Source organism: Eriocheir sinensis, unplaced genomic scaffold (assembly GCF_024679095.1).
Source record: "Eriocheir sinensis breed Jianghai 21 unplaced genomic scaffold, ASM2467909v1 Scaffold690, whole genome shotgun sequence".
Taxonomy (NCBI): Eukaryota; Metazoa; Arthropoda; class Malacostraca; order Decapoda; family Varunidae; genus Eriocheir; species Eriocheir sinensis.
In genome coordinates this window covers 37,501-56,668 of record NW_026112043.1, presented here as the reverse complement: position 1 = coordinate 56,668, position 19,168 = coordinate 37,501, and the positions used below count along the sequence as shown (strand labels likewise).

The window sequence follows — 19,168 nt, the reverse complement described above, 5'->3', positions numbered from 1 at the left end:
CTGCTTTACCCTTACATATATATAATCTCTCTCTCTCTCTCTCTCTCTCTCTCTCTCTCTCTCTCTCTCTCTCTCTCTCTCTCTCTCTCTCTCTTTCTCTCTCTCTCTCTCTCGGGGGCAGTGAGGCTTGACTTCCGTGGCCTGTAATCTATGAGGGTGGAGGGTGACGAAGTGGCCCCCCCCACCCCCCACCCTTCCTTCATCCCTCCCCTCACCCTCCCTTTCAACACTCCACCCATCTCCATCTTCCTCCCTACACCCTCCCACCTCCACCTTCTACCCTCCCCTATCTGCTTGTCTACCTATCTATCTATCTACCCCCCTCCCCCCGTTCCCCTTCCACCCTGTACCTTCTCCCCACTCCCTTCCACTCCCCCTCTTCCACCCTCCCTCCCTCCCCCTCTGTGTTGTTCGCGGCCTTCCTGAGGGGTGGTTCTGCCCCCAAAAACCGTCTCTTCGCCTCGGCTGTAAAAAGCAGTGGACCAGAGAGCGCCGGTTCGAGCCCCGCCACAATGTCATTCTTTCTTCTGCCGCAGCCTTGAAAGATGATCCATGTGCCTCGTTAAGATTTTGTTTCGTTTTCTCTTTCAATGTTTTTCTTTTTCGTGATTTTTTTGTTCTTTTTTCGTTTCCGTTGAAGCTGCTTGAATTTTCGCATGTGAAGGATTTTCGAAGACGTATAAAAGAGTTTACAAGGGCATTCTTATTTTCGCGAGTTCTTCTTCTTCTTCTTCTTCTTCTTCATCTTCTTTTTCTTCTTTTTTTTTTTCTTTTCCCTTCTTCTTCTTCTTCATCTTATTTTTCTTGTTTTACTTCTTCTTCTTCTTCTTCTTCTTCTTCTTCTTCTTCTTCTTCTTCTTCGTCTTCATAATTCATCATCTTCTTTTTCTTTTTCTTTTTCTCTTCTTCGCTTAACGTTCTTATTTTCCTTTATGGAGTTCTAAGGTTCAGTGCATTGTCCATAAACACTCTCAAGGCCTATAGACTTTTATGCCAGAGTGTCAGATCCCACAAACACTTCCTGATTGCTCAGATCTCCTATCAAGCACCCAAGGACGTCACAGATTCCGCCGCCAAGGGTTCCAGGCCTCAGCTCATTGGACGCCATGACTCACATCCTTCAGTCAAAGCAAAAGCCTTCAAGGACGTTCTTAAACCGAAGTCTCGGTGACGCAGCAGGAACACACCTCGCGTTTTCGATTGTCTTTAAGCCATAAATCCCTTTATGGCGCTTCTGAACTACTTTTAATATTCTTTCAACCTTCGTATACCGTTTTTATTCTCTTTCAACTTCATCGGTCTCCTTTCAGCTCGGCTTCCCCGCCAGCCTCACCCATCTCACAGCCTACGCTACTGATGACATTCCTCCAAACTAGTGCTTCTAAAACTGGAGGGCGGTGGTAATTTACAGAGGAAAACTTGGAATTTTTGTTGTTGGAGTATTTCCTATTATCTCAACAAGAGCGTCGGTAAATATTGAGAAGTTTATGAAGAAACGCAAAATTATCGCCATTATTAACTCTAGCTTCAAATAGTCTAGTAAGGTTTATCATTGTTAATAAATCTGGGAGCGAATTTTATCAGTACATATATGCAAGGGGGCGTGGAGGGAGTGACCCATTCCTGGAGGGGACGCGGTATATAGTAAAAGTTTAAGAAGCACTGCTCTAAACCCTCTTCCTGCCCTCTGTGGCGCTTTCAATCCTTCTTCAACCCCTGTCACTCCTTTTTGGCCTGATCCGCCATCACTGTCCTACACCCTCTCCCAGCATTTAGAGACACACACATCCTGGGACGTTGAGGTAATATTACTCCTCTTCCCGCTTGCACGCCACATAGCCACACACCCTATATTATCCACATCCCTTGTGCAAGAGTTAAACAGCATCTTCATTCTTTCATCCCTTTGCACACCACAACATGCCTTTACTATCCTAATCCCTTACGCAAGAGCTATAACCAACATCATTCTTTCATCCCTTTCGCTCCTGTCTAAGATTTAAACACTTTCAAGAGGACAGGATTGACACCTTTCCAGTCTATATTTTGAACTCTTTTGCTGATTACTGTTTACGGGAGCAGCGCCATTGCGAGTTTTATTGTTTCCTGTTTTTTTGTTTGTTTGGTTGGTTAGTTGGTTGTTTTCGCCCTTGAGCGCCTTCTTCTCTGTATAAATATAAAAAGACCGCACATCACAGCAACCCACTCTACACATCGCAAAACACCCACCCACCACAACGCATCATAACAAGCCACAACATACACCACAACACACAACCCAGGTCCTCGCTGCTCACCGTCACCGTCATCCCCCACTGGTGACCTTGAGGACCCACACGAGACTCAAAACGAGAGTTGTCGACAGCCCCGCAGCGTGACAGCCGCGGGTGGGGTGTCCTTGGGCGTAGCGTTCCCCAGGGCCTCTTATTTACGCCTCCCCTACGACAAGAGTGCTTACGTCACAGCCACAGCGACCCTAAACCCACGACAGTCCCGTGATTTGAGCGCAGCCTCCGTATCGTTCTGGGCAGGCTTGTATCGTTGTTTAGGCTCGAAGTAACGTAATGTATGGAAGCAAACAATGAAAACGGGGCAAATATGAACAAAAATAACGGCGAACTACTATAGTGAAACCAAATTGTCGAGTCCGATTTGGCGTTGGCTCCCGCGGGTCCATTTCTCCCCTCTGCTCTGCCACACAGTCCCAACATCTATTTTTTCCTCTCATATGTTACCTATAGCTTACATATGAGAGGAAGAGATAGGTGTTGGGACTGTGTGGCAGAGCAGAGGGGAGGAAAGGACCCGCGGGAGCCTACGATTTAAAGACTATAAACGACACGCAAATTCCGTAGGTCTTGCTGGCGTTACGTGATTGTGGCTCGAGATAACGGGAGACAAGGGAGCAAATCATGAAAATGGGACAAAAATGAACGAAGACAACAACGCAATACTAAACAACATGCAAATTCCGTGCGGGTTTTTTTTTTTTCTCCATCTTTAATAACTGTTTATCTGTCGGTCTTCCTTCGCAGACCGCTAGAGAAAATGTTAGATCACGGAAAATAAAAATGTAGAGTAGAAATAACGAAAAACAGAGGAAAATAAGAAGACCAACCCTACTAACATTAACCCAACTCCCGCAAATTCCGTGCGGTTTTTTCTCCATCTTAAGTTCATCTCTCGGTCTTCCTTCACAAACGGTTAGATAAAATGTTATATCACGGAAAATAGAAATGCAGAGTAGAAATAACGAAAAATTGAGGAATAAGATGACCAACCCAACCAACATTAACCCAACTCCATCGTCCTCCCGTTCCAGGTCACCCCATCACCCCTTCCAGAGCACAAGCAGTCCATCACCCCATCGACCCCAGCCCCACCCCTGCCTCCCCTCCCCCCGCCCCCCGAGACAGGAGCACCATGAGGGCGAAAAGAATATTGGTGGTGCTGGTGATGGCCGCAACGCTGCTGGTGGGGCCGACGGAGGCAGGCTGGCTGGAGAACTTCTCTGGTGTGTGTGTGTGTGTGTGTGTGTGTGTGTGTGTACCTTTGTTTATATTTCCATCCACTTCTTTTGCCTTGCTTCGTAACTAAAAATCACCATTCTTCACCATTACATGTATCATCACCTCCGCCTCCTCCCCCCCCCCCCTCACCATAATCATTTTCCTCTTTTTTCCTTCCTCCACAATCATCATTCATCACCATCATCACCTCCGCCTCCTCCCCCCCCCCCCTCACCATAATCATTTTCCTCTTTTTTCCTTCCTCCACAATCATCATTCATCACCATCATCACCTCCACCTCCTCCCCCCCCCCCTCACCATAATCATTTTCCTCTTTTTTCCTTCCTCCACAATCAACATTCATCACCCTCATCACCTCCTCCTCCTCCCCTCACCATAATCACTTTCCCTTTTCTTCTTCCTCCACAATCATCATTCATCACCATCATCACCTCCTCCTCCTCCTCCCCTCACCATAATCACTTTCCCCTTTTCTTCTTCCTCCACAATCATCATTCATCACCATCATCACCTCCTCCTCCTCCTCCCCTCACCATAATCACTTTCCCCTTTTCTTCTTCCTCCACAGTCATTATTCATCACCATCATCACCTCCTCCTCCTCCTCCCCTCACCATAATCACTTTCCCCTTTTCTTCTTCCTCCACAATCATCATTCATCACCATCATCACCACCTCCCCCTCCCCTCATCACCAATAATCACCATATAATTGTTCTCTTTCCCCTTTTTCTTCCCTCACAATCACCACCTCGCCCCCCTTCCCCATCACCATAACTGTTCTCTTCCCCCCCTTTTTCTTTTTTTCACTCACCATTCACCATCATTTTCCTTCACCTACTCTAGTTTCTTCCCCCCCCCTCTTTTTTTTTCACTTACATTCACCATTCACCATCAGCCATTTTCTCCTACTATCCTCCATTATCACCATCTTCTTCCCTCTCATGTTCCTAGCCACCCTTTACCATCATCTTCTCCCCTTCAATAACCACCCTAATCACCCTCTTCTTCCCCCTCATGTTCCTAGCCACCCTTCACCATCATCTTCTATCCCTTCAATAACCACCCTAATCACCCTCTTCTTTTCCCTCATTTTCCTAGCCACCCTTCACCATCATCTTCTACCCCTTCAATAACCACCCTAATCACCCTCTTCTTGTCCCTCATGTTCCTACCCACCCTTCACCATCATCTTCAACCCTTCAATAACCATAATAATCACCCTCTTCTTCCCTCTCATGTTCCTAGCCACCCTTCACCATCATCTTCTCCCCTTCAATAACCACCCTAGTCACCCTCTTCTTCCCTCTCATGTTCCTAGCCACCCTTCACCATCATCTTCTACCCTTCAATAACCACCCTAGTCACCCTCTTCTTCCCTCTCATTTTCCTAGCCACCCCTCACCATCATCTTCAACCCTTCAATAACCATAATAATCACCCTCTTCTTCCCCCTCATGTTCCTAGCCACCCTTCACCATCATCTTCAACCCTTCAATAACCACCATCGTCACCCTCTTCTTCTCCCTCACATTTACAGCCTTTATCATCACCTTTTCTTCTCTCTAATGCTCCAGCCTCTCTTCACCATCATCCTCTCCCTTCTACTCTTCATTCCTCACACACTCACAGCCTCTCTTCATCTTCACCTTCTCCCCTTCTCTTCCCATCCCCTCAGAGAACCTTTGCCGCACGGACATCCGCTGCTACTCCAAGACCTACTACTGCACACAGCTCCTCAACGTGCATGCCATCCAGCGCTCCATGACCCAGGTCCTCGCCTACTGCTACTCCCTCCTTGGCTCCACCACCCTCAGGACCAACGCGTTTACTGAAGGTATTTGCCAGGCCGGTGTTGTGCTCTAGGTGGGAGTAGGGTGTTGAGATCCCTTTATTTCAGGAGTATAGGTTGTAACCGGTATGACTGGCAGATAAAGCAACTCTGATAAACTGTCTACTGAAGGTGCCTTAGTGGCTGATGCTCCGGTGGCTAATGGATGAACCATTGCCAGAAGTAATTATTGTTTCTATGCAACAAGATTAATTTCAGTGTTACCTCACAGATTTACAGAAAAAAACACAAAGAAGTTGTCTAAATTATTTAGCTTTTTTCATTCTTACAACAGTGTTTCAAATTAGAAACAAGTGACCATGTCTTTATGAATACTGCCTGAACACTCCAGGGTTTCAATATATATTTAATTATATCTCCCCTTATGGGGACTTCCCTGTAGGTGGTGGCAACAAAAGAAGCATCTCAAATATTTCCTGTTTCAACAGTTGGCAGGACTAACACTGCATCTCCAGCAGCACAGTCAGGATGCATGTTTTTTTGTCTTGTCAGCCTGTCTCTTCTCCGTGCTTTAGTTCATGATTCTTATTCCCCTTCCCCACCTCCCCTCCCCGGCCAGATGACCTGATCGCCGTCATGAGTGGCGTGCATGGCGAGCAGCTGCCTAACTGTGTGCTGGTGCAGATGGGGCTGGTGAGTGCATGGCTGCCTCATGAGAATTTCAACCATAAACAAAACAGACACATAGAGTCACCCAAGGAATAAAGTGTCAACCAATCTTAAACAAAACAAATTGAGTCCACCAAGAAAATAAATCCTAGCCCAGCATGTGAAGTAATATTAAGTGGTTCAACACACATGCCATTTACAATTATCACCATCCACTCTCTCTCTAGTTTTTGGTTATTCTCTTTTCTGTTCATTGAGAGCAAAACATTTCAGGGGTCATTTGTCCACAAGTGAAACAAGTGAGCCCAGAGTAAGTCCCCCCCATCTCCTCCCCTCGTTGCCTTCCTCCCTCAGTTGGTGAACGGACAGGTGAACCAGGCCCAGCTGTACCTCTCCCTCGCCAACGTTGTGGTCAGCAGTGATGCCACGCGGCAGAACAACTTCCTTGACAGTATCACCACCTGCCCAGAACCCTCCTCCAGACAGCAGGTACACCCCACAACACATACCTCCATCCCGCCACACACCCACACACACCTACACACCTTCACATCACCCCACATACCTCCATATGATGATGATGATGTTTATAATTTTGAAGTCTTCAGATGATTCCTTGTTTTCAATAAATTTAACAGCTCACGGTTGTGCAAGAAACAGGGTGTCCTTATAACAAAGTCTCTTTCTTTCTCCAACAGCTGGCAACATTTGGAGCCTGTGTGATACAGTCTTGTGCCGCATCCTTGTAGCCCTGCCACCCCAGCACACTCACCACAGCCTTGGGACCCATCAACAAACCCGATACAGGCTCGGGACCCATCAACGTACCCACTACAGCCTTGAGACCCAGCAACACACACAACACAACCTTTTGAGATCCCAACAACCCAACACACACAACACACCCTTTTGAGACCCTAACAAGCCCAACACACCCTTTTGAGACCCCCAACAAACCCAATCTACCCTTGAGCAGCACCTAACACACCCCTCAAATGGGATGGCATCTGTCTCCCCATCTGTCAACCAATCTCTTTTTCTTTCTCTATCCACCAGCACTTTTGATGACTCTTTCCCTCCACAAACCCACCAAGGCAGTGGTCATGACAGCAGCCTCCACCTCTGCTGCTCCACCCTGGGCCCACACAAGAAGCTCCTATCTTTTCCAGTCTGCTGAGCACTGAATGCATCCTCAGAGACAAGGTGATGAAGAGAGTCACTAAGGTTCATCCCACGTGTCCTGTTTCATGCCCAGGTGTACTATAAGTAATGATACAAATACACACGACTCATCATTCATTGGATAATCCTACGCCTTCTCACGGTACTGTGGCTTCCTACTGGATATTTAGCACTGGGTCTCATCTCACTGATAAACTTAAACTTCACTTGGACAATGATCATTTTTTTCCAATAAAGTGTACAGCATTTATATTTTAAGTATACACTTGTGGTTTAGCTTTGCCTTTAAAAACACTAATTCATATGCAACCAACACGTATCAGCTCAAAACTGTGGACGTCAAAGTCTTGCACAGTCTTGTATCCCTTGTGCTAAAGGAGTCAGTGCCAGTAAGGGCAAACATTGCAAAAAAATGAGAAAAATCACCTCTTCTTGACGATGGCTTAGTGGACAGCAGTCATCAGAACAAGGCTGAGGCGCCCAGGCATGCACGGAGCCTCTCTAAACGAGCTGAAATGAGTTCCACGTTTGGGTCCAGCCCGCCACTGGAGCACCTGATGCCCTATGCAGCCTGGAACACTAATGCTACAACAACTACAACACTACACAACACAGGGGAAGCAACACTCACGTGGTGTTGTCTGCGGCGAGGGTGTGGCCGGGAGGACAGAGGCAGAGGTGCTTGGCTGGGTTGCAGATGTTGCTGCCACACTGCAGGCCAGGGCACTCGGAGTCCTGGGGGCAGTCCTTCTCATCTGTGGCGGGGGAAGGCATGAGCAAGGGGAGAGGCACCACTACCAGCCCACACAGAACAGTACTACGTGCACTCAGGAGCTAAACTTGTCTGAACGACTGAGTTGATAAAAATGTCAACAAAAATTTGCTTCCACAACACAGAGAAATCAATGGATGGAATTCCTTTTCAAATCAAATTATGTGTCAAAAGAATAAATGCATAATATCAATAATTTGTGATAAAATAACTTAAAATAGGAGACTGCAACCCTGCAAAAATACAGATGTTGAGAACAACCAGGAACAAATACACACAAGTCCCCACAAGTGTAGCTCATTTCCCGTATGTCACAAGCAAGTACTAAGTGCCCACACTCACCGTCCCCAAAGAGGCAGTCGTGGTGGCCGTCACAGCGGCGCTGGAGGGGGATGCAAGCGGTGGGGGAGCAAGTGAAGTGTTCCGGGGGACAGGTGAAGTTACAGCTCTCCTCGTCCGAGCCATCACTGCAGTCCTTCACCCCATCACACCACCACTCCTTGGGGATGCAGCGGTCTGAGCAGAGCCGGGAGTCCTCGGGGTGGCACTCACTCGGCTGCAAGGTAAGGCAAAGTCACAAAACAGAATGTCTACCTGTTGCTTACTTCTTGGAGGCTTCTTGAATGTGACCACGCTGCAAGCCATCATACTGCAGCATCTTAAGCTTCATCTTTCACACTTAATTAAATTCTATCAAACACTCCCATCCTTCCCTCTCTCACAAAAAAAAATCACTGAACAATATGCTTCTGATTCTCAAGGGAAAGTATGATTAATAACAGCGTGTGATATCGCAAGAGTCCTTGGCACAGGAACTAAAACAAAATGACACTGTAACTATTTGGGTATGCAAGAAAAGTAACACAATGAAATATCCAACAATGAGGTTAGACATGACATGTAAATTACTCTCAAAGAAAAAAATTAGGAAAATTATAGATAGCAACAAAAAAAGTAAGTTGTGTACTGAAAGCCAGTTACAGAGGAACATGAGGTAAGCTACACTAACCTTGCTAACATAAAAAAAGGAAAGTGGTTGTTTACTTCCTACCCCTGACAACCCTGTCTCCCCTATAGCATCATTATTAATTATATCACCTGTAGTCCTGCCATCTGCCTCACCTGCTGAGATGCTAAGTCCTCCTCTATACCATCATTTATTATATCACTCGTCATACTGTTACTTACTTCACCTGTCATGTTGCTAAGCCCTCTCCTGTAGCATCATAAAGTATATTACCCATTGTAGTTACCTGCCCCACTAGTTAAATTGTTAAGCTTTCCCCTGCAGCATCATTAATTAGATTACTTGTCATACTGCTACCTGCCCCCCTGTCACCTGTCACCTGTCATTATCACCTGTAGCATCGTCAAGCACTACCTGCCCCACTTGTTACATCATTAAATGCCTCACCTGTGCAGTTCCTGATTCCAACAAGGGCAGGGAGCAGTTGGCCTCATCCTCCCCATCAGGCAGGCAGTCCACGGCCCCGTCACACACCCACTTCCTCTCAATGCAGCGCCCTGACTCACATCTGCAAGGCATTAACACCTGTAGGGCAGTACAGCTCGTCTCTCCTTTACTACAGAAGAAGGAACCTGTATACAATATCATACATTATGATTTTTCTCTCTCTTTTTTTTTACAGCAGGAAGGGCAGCTCAAGGGTAAAAACAAGAACAGCAACAAAACGGTCTATTAGACACTGCTCTAACAAAGAAAAAAAGAATGAGAGGCTGTGATCGTCTAGTGGTTAGTACGACATGAGCTCGAGTTTCTGTTTTCCATGCTGTTTTCTCTACATAATTCTTGTCTACACGATCACGACCTCCTCCCAGATCATAAGTTACTACAAAGGGAGAACTTGTCTGTGTTATCAAACATTAAGATACAAGGCTTGAGTTATTGTCTTCCACACTACTTTTTCTGCATACTTTTTACTGTACTATCACCACCTCCTTCCCAGGAAATGTTATACGTATAAGCTTCCTCTACATTATCAAACCCTCCTCCTCCTTCTGCAGAGCCTTACTTGAAGTCATTGCCCAAGCAGGTTTCATTGCCACAGTTCTGTTCGTCTGACCAGTCGCCACAGTCGTTCTCCCCGTCGCAGGCGTAGTGCTGCATCAAACACCGGCCCTCCACCGCACATGCCACCTGCTCCGGCCCACAGCTGGTCTCGGTGAGCTTGTCTGAGGACCCAGAAAAGTGTTAAGCCTCCCACAGTTATCTAATAAAGCAAAATGAGCGCTCTTAAAAGTTTATTGATGGTATATATTTATTGTTATTTTGCTAAGGATATCACAACAGCTTTGGGTGAAAGAAGGGTAGGAAAAGGGGTGACAGTGAGAAGACATGGGATGATGAGAGAGGAAGAGATGATAAAGAAAGTTGAAGAGATGAGAGAGGGAGAGAGAAGGTGAGGATGGAGTTCGGGGTGAAGGGAAGGATAGTACAGGAAGCAGTTGGAGTGATGTGGGGACACAAGTGGTGGTGGAGCAGGAGAAAAAGGGATAGTAAGGTAATACAGTTACTGGGCTGACGAAGGGACATTAGTGATGGTGGAGCGAGAGATGAGGTGATGAGGAAGGCAACAGAGTGAGGGTAAGGCGGGAGACGAGTGCATGGAGTGAATGAGTGAAGCTCTGCCACACTTACTGCAGTCCAGCTCATCTGACTCATCAGCACAGTCCGGGTCTCCATCACATACCCAGTTACTTGAGATGCAGTGACCGTCGCCACAGCTGTGCAGGTTGGGCTGGCATGAACTGGGGAGAGAACAGATGTTCGTAAAACACAATCAGAATATAATGAGAAAGAAGAACAGACTCATTACTCTAGTTTTTGAAAGGGGAAAGAGGGAATGGCTTACCTGGAGCAGTTGGTCTCATCTGATTTGTCCTGGCAGTCAGCATCACCATCACACAGCCACACCTTGGAGATGCAGTACTTCCCGTCAGCACATGTGAACTGGTCATCCTTGGAGCAGTTGGCATTGATTTTAGGGAGATCTGCAAGAGGGAAGACATGAGTAAAGGGGGATAAAGGCAAAGAAAACTTCAATAACTTGATTACAGGGAAATGAGTGACACATACTGGAGCAGAAGGAACATGTTCTGATATGCAAGAAAATAAAGAAATGTATGTGTTCTTTGGGATACATGAGTAAGTAGAGGAGAAATTCAAGCAGATATAAGGTAAAAATGAGTCACATTCTGAGATGGAAGAAACCTGCATGTAAGTCTATCACAGTAATTCTTAAACTGGGGTGTGTGTGCCCCTTTAGTGGGCGATGGTAATTTTCAAGGGGGGGCATGAGCATTGGGGGAGAAGTTGAAATTTCTGTTGTTGGGATATTTATTATCTTTACAAGAGAACATAAGAACATAAGAACATAGGGAGACTGCAAGAGGCCTAATGGCCTACACAGGGCAGCTCCAGATTCCCCCCCACTACCACCTGTCATCCTCATCCATGTAGCTATCCAGTCTACTCTTAAAACAAGGTATAGTCCCTACACTAACTATGTGATTGCTTAGTCTATTCCATTCCCAAGCCACCCTATTACTAAACCAATGTTTGCCTATTCCCCTCCTATACTTTTCTAATTTAAATCCATTACTGAGTGTTCTATTCTGCTGGCTAATTCTCGGTACTTTACTTATATCACCTTTGTTGTAACCCTTGACCCATTTGAATACTTCTATCAGATCTCCCCGCACTCTTCGTCTTTCTAGTGAATGTAAGTTGAGATGTTTCAGCATATCTTGATATGGGAGGTTCCTCAGCCCCTGAATCATCTTGGTCATCCTTCTCTGAACTGATTCTAGCAAGTTGATGTCCATTCTGAAGTGTGGGCACCAAAACTGGACAGCATAATCTAAGTGTGGCCTAACTAACGCTACATAGAGTCTGAGGATGACCTCTGCACTCCTGTTGGTCGCCGTCCTGTTAATAAAGCCTAATACCCTGTTAGCCCTATTCCTCGCACTAATACATTGCTTCCTTAGCTTTATGTCAGAGTTCACTAACACTCCCAAATCCCTTTCACACTCTGCTCAACCTATCGCTGTGGAGTCTAAACTATACCCATGTAATGGGTTGCATGTTCCATTTCTCTGACCAAGCTGACAGTTTGTTGAGGTCCTCCTGCAGTGCTCTAGCATCCTCCCTTGTCCTAATAGTGCATCCTATTTTGGTGTCATCTGCAAATTTACCTATGTCACTAGTTATCCCATTGTCTATGACTCTATGTCATTGATGTAGATAATGAATAAAAGCGGGCCTAAAACTGAACCTTGAGGAACCCCACTGGTAACATTACCCCATTCAGATTTTTTACCGTTAATGGTAACCCTCTGTTTCTTGTCGCTAATCCACGCCCTAATCCAATCATAAACCTTCCCTCCTATTCCATGAGCCCTGACTTTATTTAACAGTCTCAGGTGAGGTGCCTTATCAAAGGCCTTACTAAAATCAAGATACACTACATCATAGCTCTCATCATTGTCAGCTGCCTCGTATACTCTAGGCTATTGTAAAAAGATGAAAGATTAGTGATGCACGACTTTCCTATAATAAACCCATGCTGTGAGTCTTGAATTAAATTATGTTTGTCAATATGATCCCTAATATTATCAGCTATTATTGACCCAAGCATTTTACCTATAACTAACATCAAACTAATCGCCCTATAGTTTATATTATATATATATATATATATATATATATATATATATATATATATATATATATATATATATATATATATATATATATATATATATATATATATATATATATATATATATATATATATATATATATATATATATATATATATATATATATATATATATTTATATATATATTATATAGTATTTGTCTCCCTTCTTAAATAATGGAATAATGTGTGCCTGCCTCCATGAGACAGGCACCACCCCTGTGTGTAGTGACTTCCTAAAAACTTCTGTTGGCTGCCCACTGATTTCAGTTTTACATTCCTTTATTACCCTGGGGAAAATTTCATCTGGCCCTGGCACCTTAGTGACTTCAAGTCTATCTATCTGTCTAATCACAAGCTCCCTACTTGTGTTGATGTCGGTTACTGGTAATCCTTCTACCTCTTCTCCCCTGTAGATCTGTTCTCCCTGAGGTATATCATCTAATCTTTCTTTGGTAAAAACAGTTAAAAAATATCTATTTAATGCCTCGCTCATTTCCTCATCTCTATCAATCAGAGATTCTCCTGACTTAAGCGGCCCTATCTTATCCCTAACCTTGGTCTTATAAAGATGAAAGAAACCCTTTATTGGATTGGTCTTTGCTTCCCTGGCAATTCCAATCTCATAATTAAGTTCTGCTATACAGGTGCTTTTCTTTACTGTTCTAGCTAAATCGTTGTAACTGTCCCTAAGGTGAGTTTCCCCCCTTTTGATTCTAACATATACCGTAAAGTGGGGTGACTTCGGACTTGTGGATGACTTCTGACATTTCCAGATAAAATGTTACTGAATTATAGTATAGAGAAATTAAGACATGGTAGTGAAAAAATGTGCATTTTAATAAAAAGGCTATAATGTGGATACAATCATACTGCAAACCCATTTACACAATTTGTGTAAATATTCATCGAAGATGTTATGAAATAAAGCGTGTTTTTTTTTCATGTGTCAAATTTCTATTGAGTGTAACAGCCGGGAAGGTGTGAAGACATGGGACCAACGCGAGAATGTGGCAAAAACATCTGGGACACCATACACACATTTACTTTTGCTTGTGTCCATGTTTCAATATCCACAGGCCTAACAGCAAAATATTTTCTTTTTTCAGATTTAATGGGGTGACTTCGGCCATGATTTGGGGTGACTTTGGACATAGGGGTGACTTCTGCCGCGTGCCAAATTTCAAATGTCGCTACTGATTATAACAAGATTTAAGCCATAAACTCAACGTAATCATCATGTATTAGTGTGTCTGTGTGTGTGTGTGTGTGTGTGTGAGAGAGAGTGAGAGCGAGAGAGAGAGATGGGGGGAGGGGGGGGGGGAGCGCATATCTCTCTTCTGAAATAGTAACCACACATACATCATGAATGGGAAACCTCTGCAGACAATGCAGGAAGAAAAGGATCTTGGAGTCACTATCAGCAGTGACCTGAAACACACGAATCACTGTAAAAAAGCATAACAAAGCCAACACTATGTTCGGGTTCATACCGAGGAACTTCAAGTGTAAAACGCCAGACGTGATGCTATCCTTATATAATAACATGGCAAGACCGCACCTGAAGTAAGCAGTGCAGTTCTGGTCTCCTAATTACAGAAAGGACATTGATTTACTGGGAAGAATTCAATGACGCGCCACGATGATTCCAACCTTAAGGGCCCAACCATACGAGGAACGACTCAAGTGACTCAATCTCTTTACACTGGGGAAAAAAGGCTAATATGCAAGGGGGCGTGGAAGGAAAGACCTATATCTAGAGGGGGAGTGGAATTAATAGTTTAAGAACCACTGGTCTATCATAAAGAACAATAAAAAAATGTCCCTGTTCCTTTTAGACAGTCTGAATCTATTGAAAACAAGTGCTGACTTACTGCAAAACCTCTCGTCACTCTTGTCGCCACAGTCGTCAATAGAGTCACACACCAGTGACTTGTCAATGCACTTGTTGGTCTTGGGGCACAAGAAGCCTGGGGGAAAAATAAACACAAATGTAAGCTAGGTTGTCATTCAATAGGATTAGGATTTCGTGAATGCACCCTTATGTGTCTCATTTCCTACTGACCAACTGTCCTCTGTTGTCATATGTCTTCTACTTGTCTGCCAGAATCTGTTACCCCCCCCCCCCCACACACACACACACAGCATTTCTTAAGCATCAATCAACTTTAACTTTTCTGTATGATTCTGCAAGACATTTTCTCTGGATATCTTCTTGCCTGTTTATGAACCCTTCCATTTTTCATTTCCTACTTAACCAACTGCTGTTCTGCCCACATATATGTCTCTACTCTGTTTTCTAGTAACCTAACAATCTTTATCCACCCTCCCCTTAGGATTTCATAGGCAGCCATCAACTGCTCTTCTGTTGTCATATATATATACGTCTCAATCGTGTCGCCTATAAAAAAAAAAATACAGAAACCTAATAGATTTTCAACCCTCCCCCACAACATGCTCCCTCCCCTCCGACTCACCCCTAGGGCAGGCCTCCCCCGAGTTACAATGGTGCTCGTCCTCGCCCTGCGGACAGTCGTACCGGCCGTCGCACAGCAGCGCCTCGCCCACGCAGGCACACTCCCCCTCCAGGTCGCGGCAGGCCAGCACGCCCTCCTCACACTGGCACTCTGCGGGGACAACAACAAAAATAATGAATGTCAAATTTTCAAAACCCCTAACCCCCTAGCTGATTTGGCCCGCTTCACTCGCCACGCCTCTCTTCCAAGTGGCTACGGTCCATATTTAGTAGAAAAAGATCCCCCCCCCTTCCACAGCTCTGGGCACGACCATGAAACGGACACTCACCGAACCGAAGTCAGATATATCAGAACAACAAATAGAAGTACAGTATCTTCCTTATTTCACCTGTCTGGCAAACTTTTGAACAGCCTTATTCCTTGGTCTGTGTCTCCTTCCTGCGATTCAGTGCTCTCATGAGGAACGTTCCTCTGTTTGAAGGTGCAAACAGTGGAGCCTTTTTCCCTAGAGCTGCCCCCAAGGATGTAAAAGAAGGCTACCGCTACTCACGGATATCGTTGGGCGGCCGCAGGATCCTCTTCACCTCCTTCTTGTTGCTGATCCACATGGTGCCCGCCGCCCCGCCGCCGCTGCCTCCCGCCGGCGCCGCGTCCTCTGCGTCAGCGTCTCTCCCATAGTCCTCCTTCCCCGCCACGCCGCCGCCTGGAACACACCATATCACCACTAACACACGATCATCACACACTGACAGACACTAATAAGACTCGATTTCACAGTCCAACACAGCTAGTACGTGGTTTTGTAATCGACCGAACCAAACTATTCAACCTCATACAATCCATACTAGTGGTTAGGTTTTCCTTGCAGCACCATGCAGATACACAAGAAATTTCCTGTATAGTTTCCTCAAATTTCTTAACTTAAATATGAACACAAAACATTACACATTATTTCGAAGTCAAACTGGTTGGGATCAAGACTTACTAACCTATGTGGCTCTAAACGAAACACTCGATCGCTAATTATTAGTTTCATGCAATTTCTTCCTTTATTTTCCTGTTTTCTATTATCATATTACGGATCTTATCATTTCCTCTACTGCATAATAATATGAATATTGTACACATGTTTCTTGTATTACTGAAAATCACATTATGTAGCCTATTGGTCTGGGGGTCGGGAGGGTATGTTCCTCCCTCCACCTTCGTTGTGTATGTACTTTTGCAACAATAAACCATCAATCAAGCCTTCAACGCTATTTATACACTAGCACACACACACTAAACGAAACATGATAAAATGTCGTAGCTATATTTGGCTGGATATATATAATAATAATACCCACACACACATACACAAACAGGTAGTCAGCATAGGAACACACACATTGCTTATACACACATCATCCAACCGGTACCGGTACCCGAAGGAGTATTTTTTTTATCTTAATGACTTCTGATGAAATTCCCAAATAAATTTCCTGTAAAGAAAACTCTCTCTCTCTCTCTCTCTCTCTCTCTCTCTCTCTCTCTCTCTCTCTCTCTCTCTCTCTCTCTCTCTGAATGAAGTGAATATTTATTGTTTCGATAAAAAAAGCATGTTTAGTTATTATGGATGTACTCGATCATAGTCTAATAACAATTTAATAAATAAGGAACTTGGGAGGTCAGCGAGCAGCAGTCTCCACACAGGGACCATACCGCGTGATACCGCATGGAGGCGGGCGAGCGCCGAGCGTCACTAAGATCCAAACAGTACCGGTACTAGCGGCAATGCTCAGTGCCGAGTGATCATGAGCTTCGCGGCACCAGGTACCGGTACCTGGTGCCGGCTGAATATAGATTCTTCTCGGCACCAGGTACCGTTACCGGGTGCCGGCTGAATCGATTCTTCTCGGTACCCGGTACCGGTACCGGGTGCCGAGAAGAATCTATTCAGCCGGCACCCGGTACCGGTACCTGGTGCCGCGAAGCCTCATGATCACTCGGCACTGAGCATTGCCGCTAGTACCGGTACCGTTTGGATCTTAGTGACGCTCGGCGCTCGCCCGCCTCCATGCGGTATCACCCGGTATGGGCCCTGTGTGGAGACGCTGAGTCACTGCCTCGCTGACCTCCCAAGTTCCCACCATTTTGTCCTGCTTTTCGTTTCCATCACAGCTCCCGTTTCCATTATTTTATTATTTTATTTATTTATTGGATTTATTGGATAATTCTTGATGTCCGATTCTTTTTCTTTTTTAGGTTGCTAATAAACATTGTTATTGTTATTAGACTATGATCGAGTACCCATATATCACCGAGATATCCACTCACTGAATGGTGATCTCTCTCTCTCTCTGAATGATGTGAATATTTATTTTTTCGATAAAAAAAAATAGCATGTATAATTATTATGGATGTACTCGATCATAGTCTAATAACAATAACAATATTTATTAGCAACCTAAAAAAAAAAAAATCGGACGTGAAGAATTATCAGTAAATCCAATAAATAAATCCGAGCAATCTGGTACCGGTACCGTACCGTTTAGCTGGTACCGTTAGTGCCGGCACTGGTACCGGTACCTGCCCACCCTTACGCGTCAGTAGCCCTCGGACTTTTCACAGAGAGGAGTGTGTCGCACTCTGTGATCCTTTATTATCCCTCACTTTTTCAATACTGCCGCCATATACACAATCCTCACTTCTTCTGAAGATGGGGGGAGTATAAAAGGGAGTGCAGAAAAAGCGATTGAACCTTCAGAAGGCAAGAGATCGTAAGAGGAATCATGAATTTTTTGAGGCATCACGTTCACCATCCCAGGCTACAACTACTGATGAGATGCGCAATGACATCATGTCTTCCTTTTACCACTGCTCCTCTACAGTTGCTTCTACCAAAAACCTCTGTCAAAGGGCAACATTCCACCCAGCCATTACACTATGAAAATCAAGTTCTGGTTGGATACGAAGGACTGAGACTAATAGATGTCTACAAAAGGCTAACAACTGATGATATGATGATGCGGTGTCTCAGAGGGAAGACACAAAATCCCAATGAGTCATTGCACCACAGAATATGGTGCTGCTGCCAAAAGCATAAAAATTCCACCAAGGAAATGCTGGACTTCGCTACTCCACAGGATGTGTCCACCTTCAATGGTGGATACTTGTCCAGCGACCTTTGCAGTAGTTTGGGAGTGCCCTTCACTGAGAAGAACTACAAATACCTCATGAAGGAAAACTGCAAAATGGACAAGCCAATCAAGAAGAAGATAAGAAGCAAACAGCATCAGAAGGGCCTGGGGGCATATTCATCTCTGGGGCGCATTAGCCGGGCAGCGACACTCCCCCGTCAGGGTAACTTTCTTATTTGTCAACCGATTTCTTTGATTTTTTTTGTGCGTTTTTATGAATGGATTTTCAACAAATATTATTACTTTTTTTCAGATATTAATAAAAAAAATAGAAAATTCTTTTATTCATTATGTTGGGAATAACTTCATTAATCAGTTTTAGAGGTATATCATTATTTTTTTGGGAAAAGTAACTGATAAGCAGTGAAGACTAACTCTTCTAATATACATAAAACTTAAGTGTGAATGATTTCGATTCATACTTAGTAAGAAATGCATCAATATGTAAAGTACTCTATTTTACATGATTTTTATTTTTCTTATTTATTCTTTCATAGATATCAGGATAAAACTTAATTCGCCTCATGAAGTATCTTATGGTAACAAACTTTGAGTAAAATTCACAAAAGGTTATGATGATTTGTAATTAACACCTTCCAAAACTCTACTATGGGCCCTTAAATTAATTAGCATGGTGCAACGTGTTGAGACGAGAGACAGAGGGTAGCCCGCTTTCTTTAGATCTTGCCCGCAGCCACTGGCCGCCGGGCAGGGGAGTTGCGAGCGAGAGGCGCTGAGGGGTGGTTGAGGAGACGCGTGTCTGGGCTTGGGGGGTGTTCAGCTGAGTACCCCGATCGCGAGCTGTGTGCATCCGGTGTGCGTGTTTGTCGTGCCCCTGCACTGT

At 44.6% G+C, this 19,168-nt stretch overlaps 1 protein-coding gene across 1 annotated transcript in view; it reads right to left on the bottom strand.

The window, feature by feature from the left end:
• Nucleotides 1-19,168, bottom strand: part of LOC126993854 (low-density lipoprotein receptor-related protein 4-like) — a 141,112-nt gene that overhangs the window by 109,308 nt on the left and 12,636 nt on the right. Inside the window, exons 2-10 of the mRNA XM_050852993.1 lie at nucleotides 15,696-15,848; nucleotides 15,146-15,295; nucleotides 14,543-14,638; nucleotides 10,818-10,956; nucleotides 10,604-10,713; nucleotides 9,978-10,137; nucleotides 9,359-9,479; nucleotides 8,287-8,500; nucleotides 7,804-7,927 (exon numbers count right to left, since the gene is read on the bottom strand). Coding sequence (XP_050708950.1) covers nucleotides 7,804-7,927; nucleotides 8,287-8,500; nucleotides 9,359-9,479; nucleotides 9,978-10,137; nucleotides 10,604-10,713; nucleotides 10,818-10,956; nucleotides 14,543-14,638; nucleotides 15,146-15,295; nucleotides 15,696-15,848 — 1,267 coding nt within the window. The remainder of the gene's footprint in view (nucleotides 1-7,803; nucleotides 7,928-8,286; nucleotides 8,501-9,358; nucleotides 9,480-9,977; nucleotides 10,138-10,603; nucleotides 10,714-10,817; nucleotides 10,957-14,542; nucleotides 14,639-15,145; nucleotides 15,296-15,695; nucleotides 15,849-19,168) is intronic.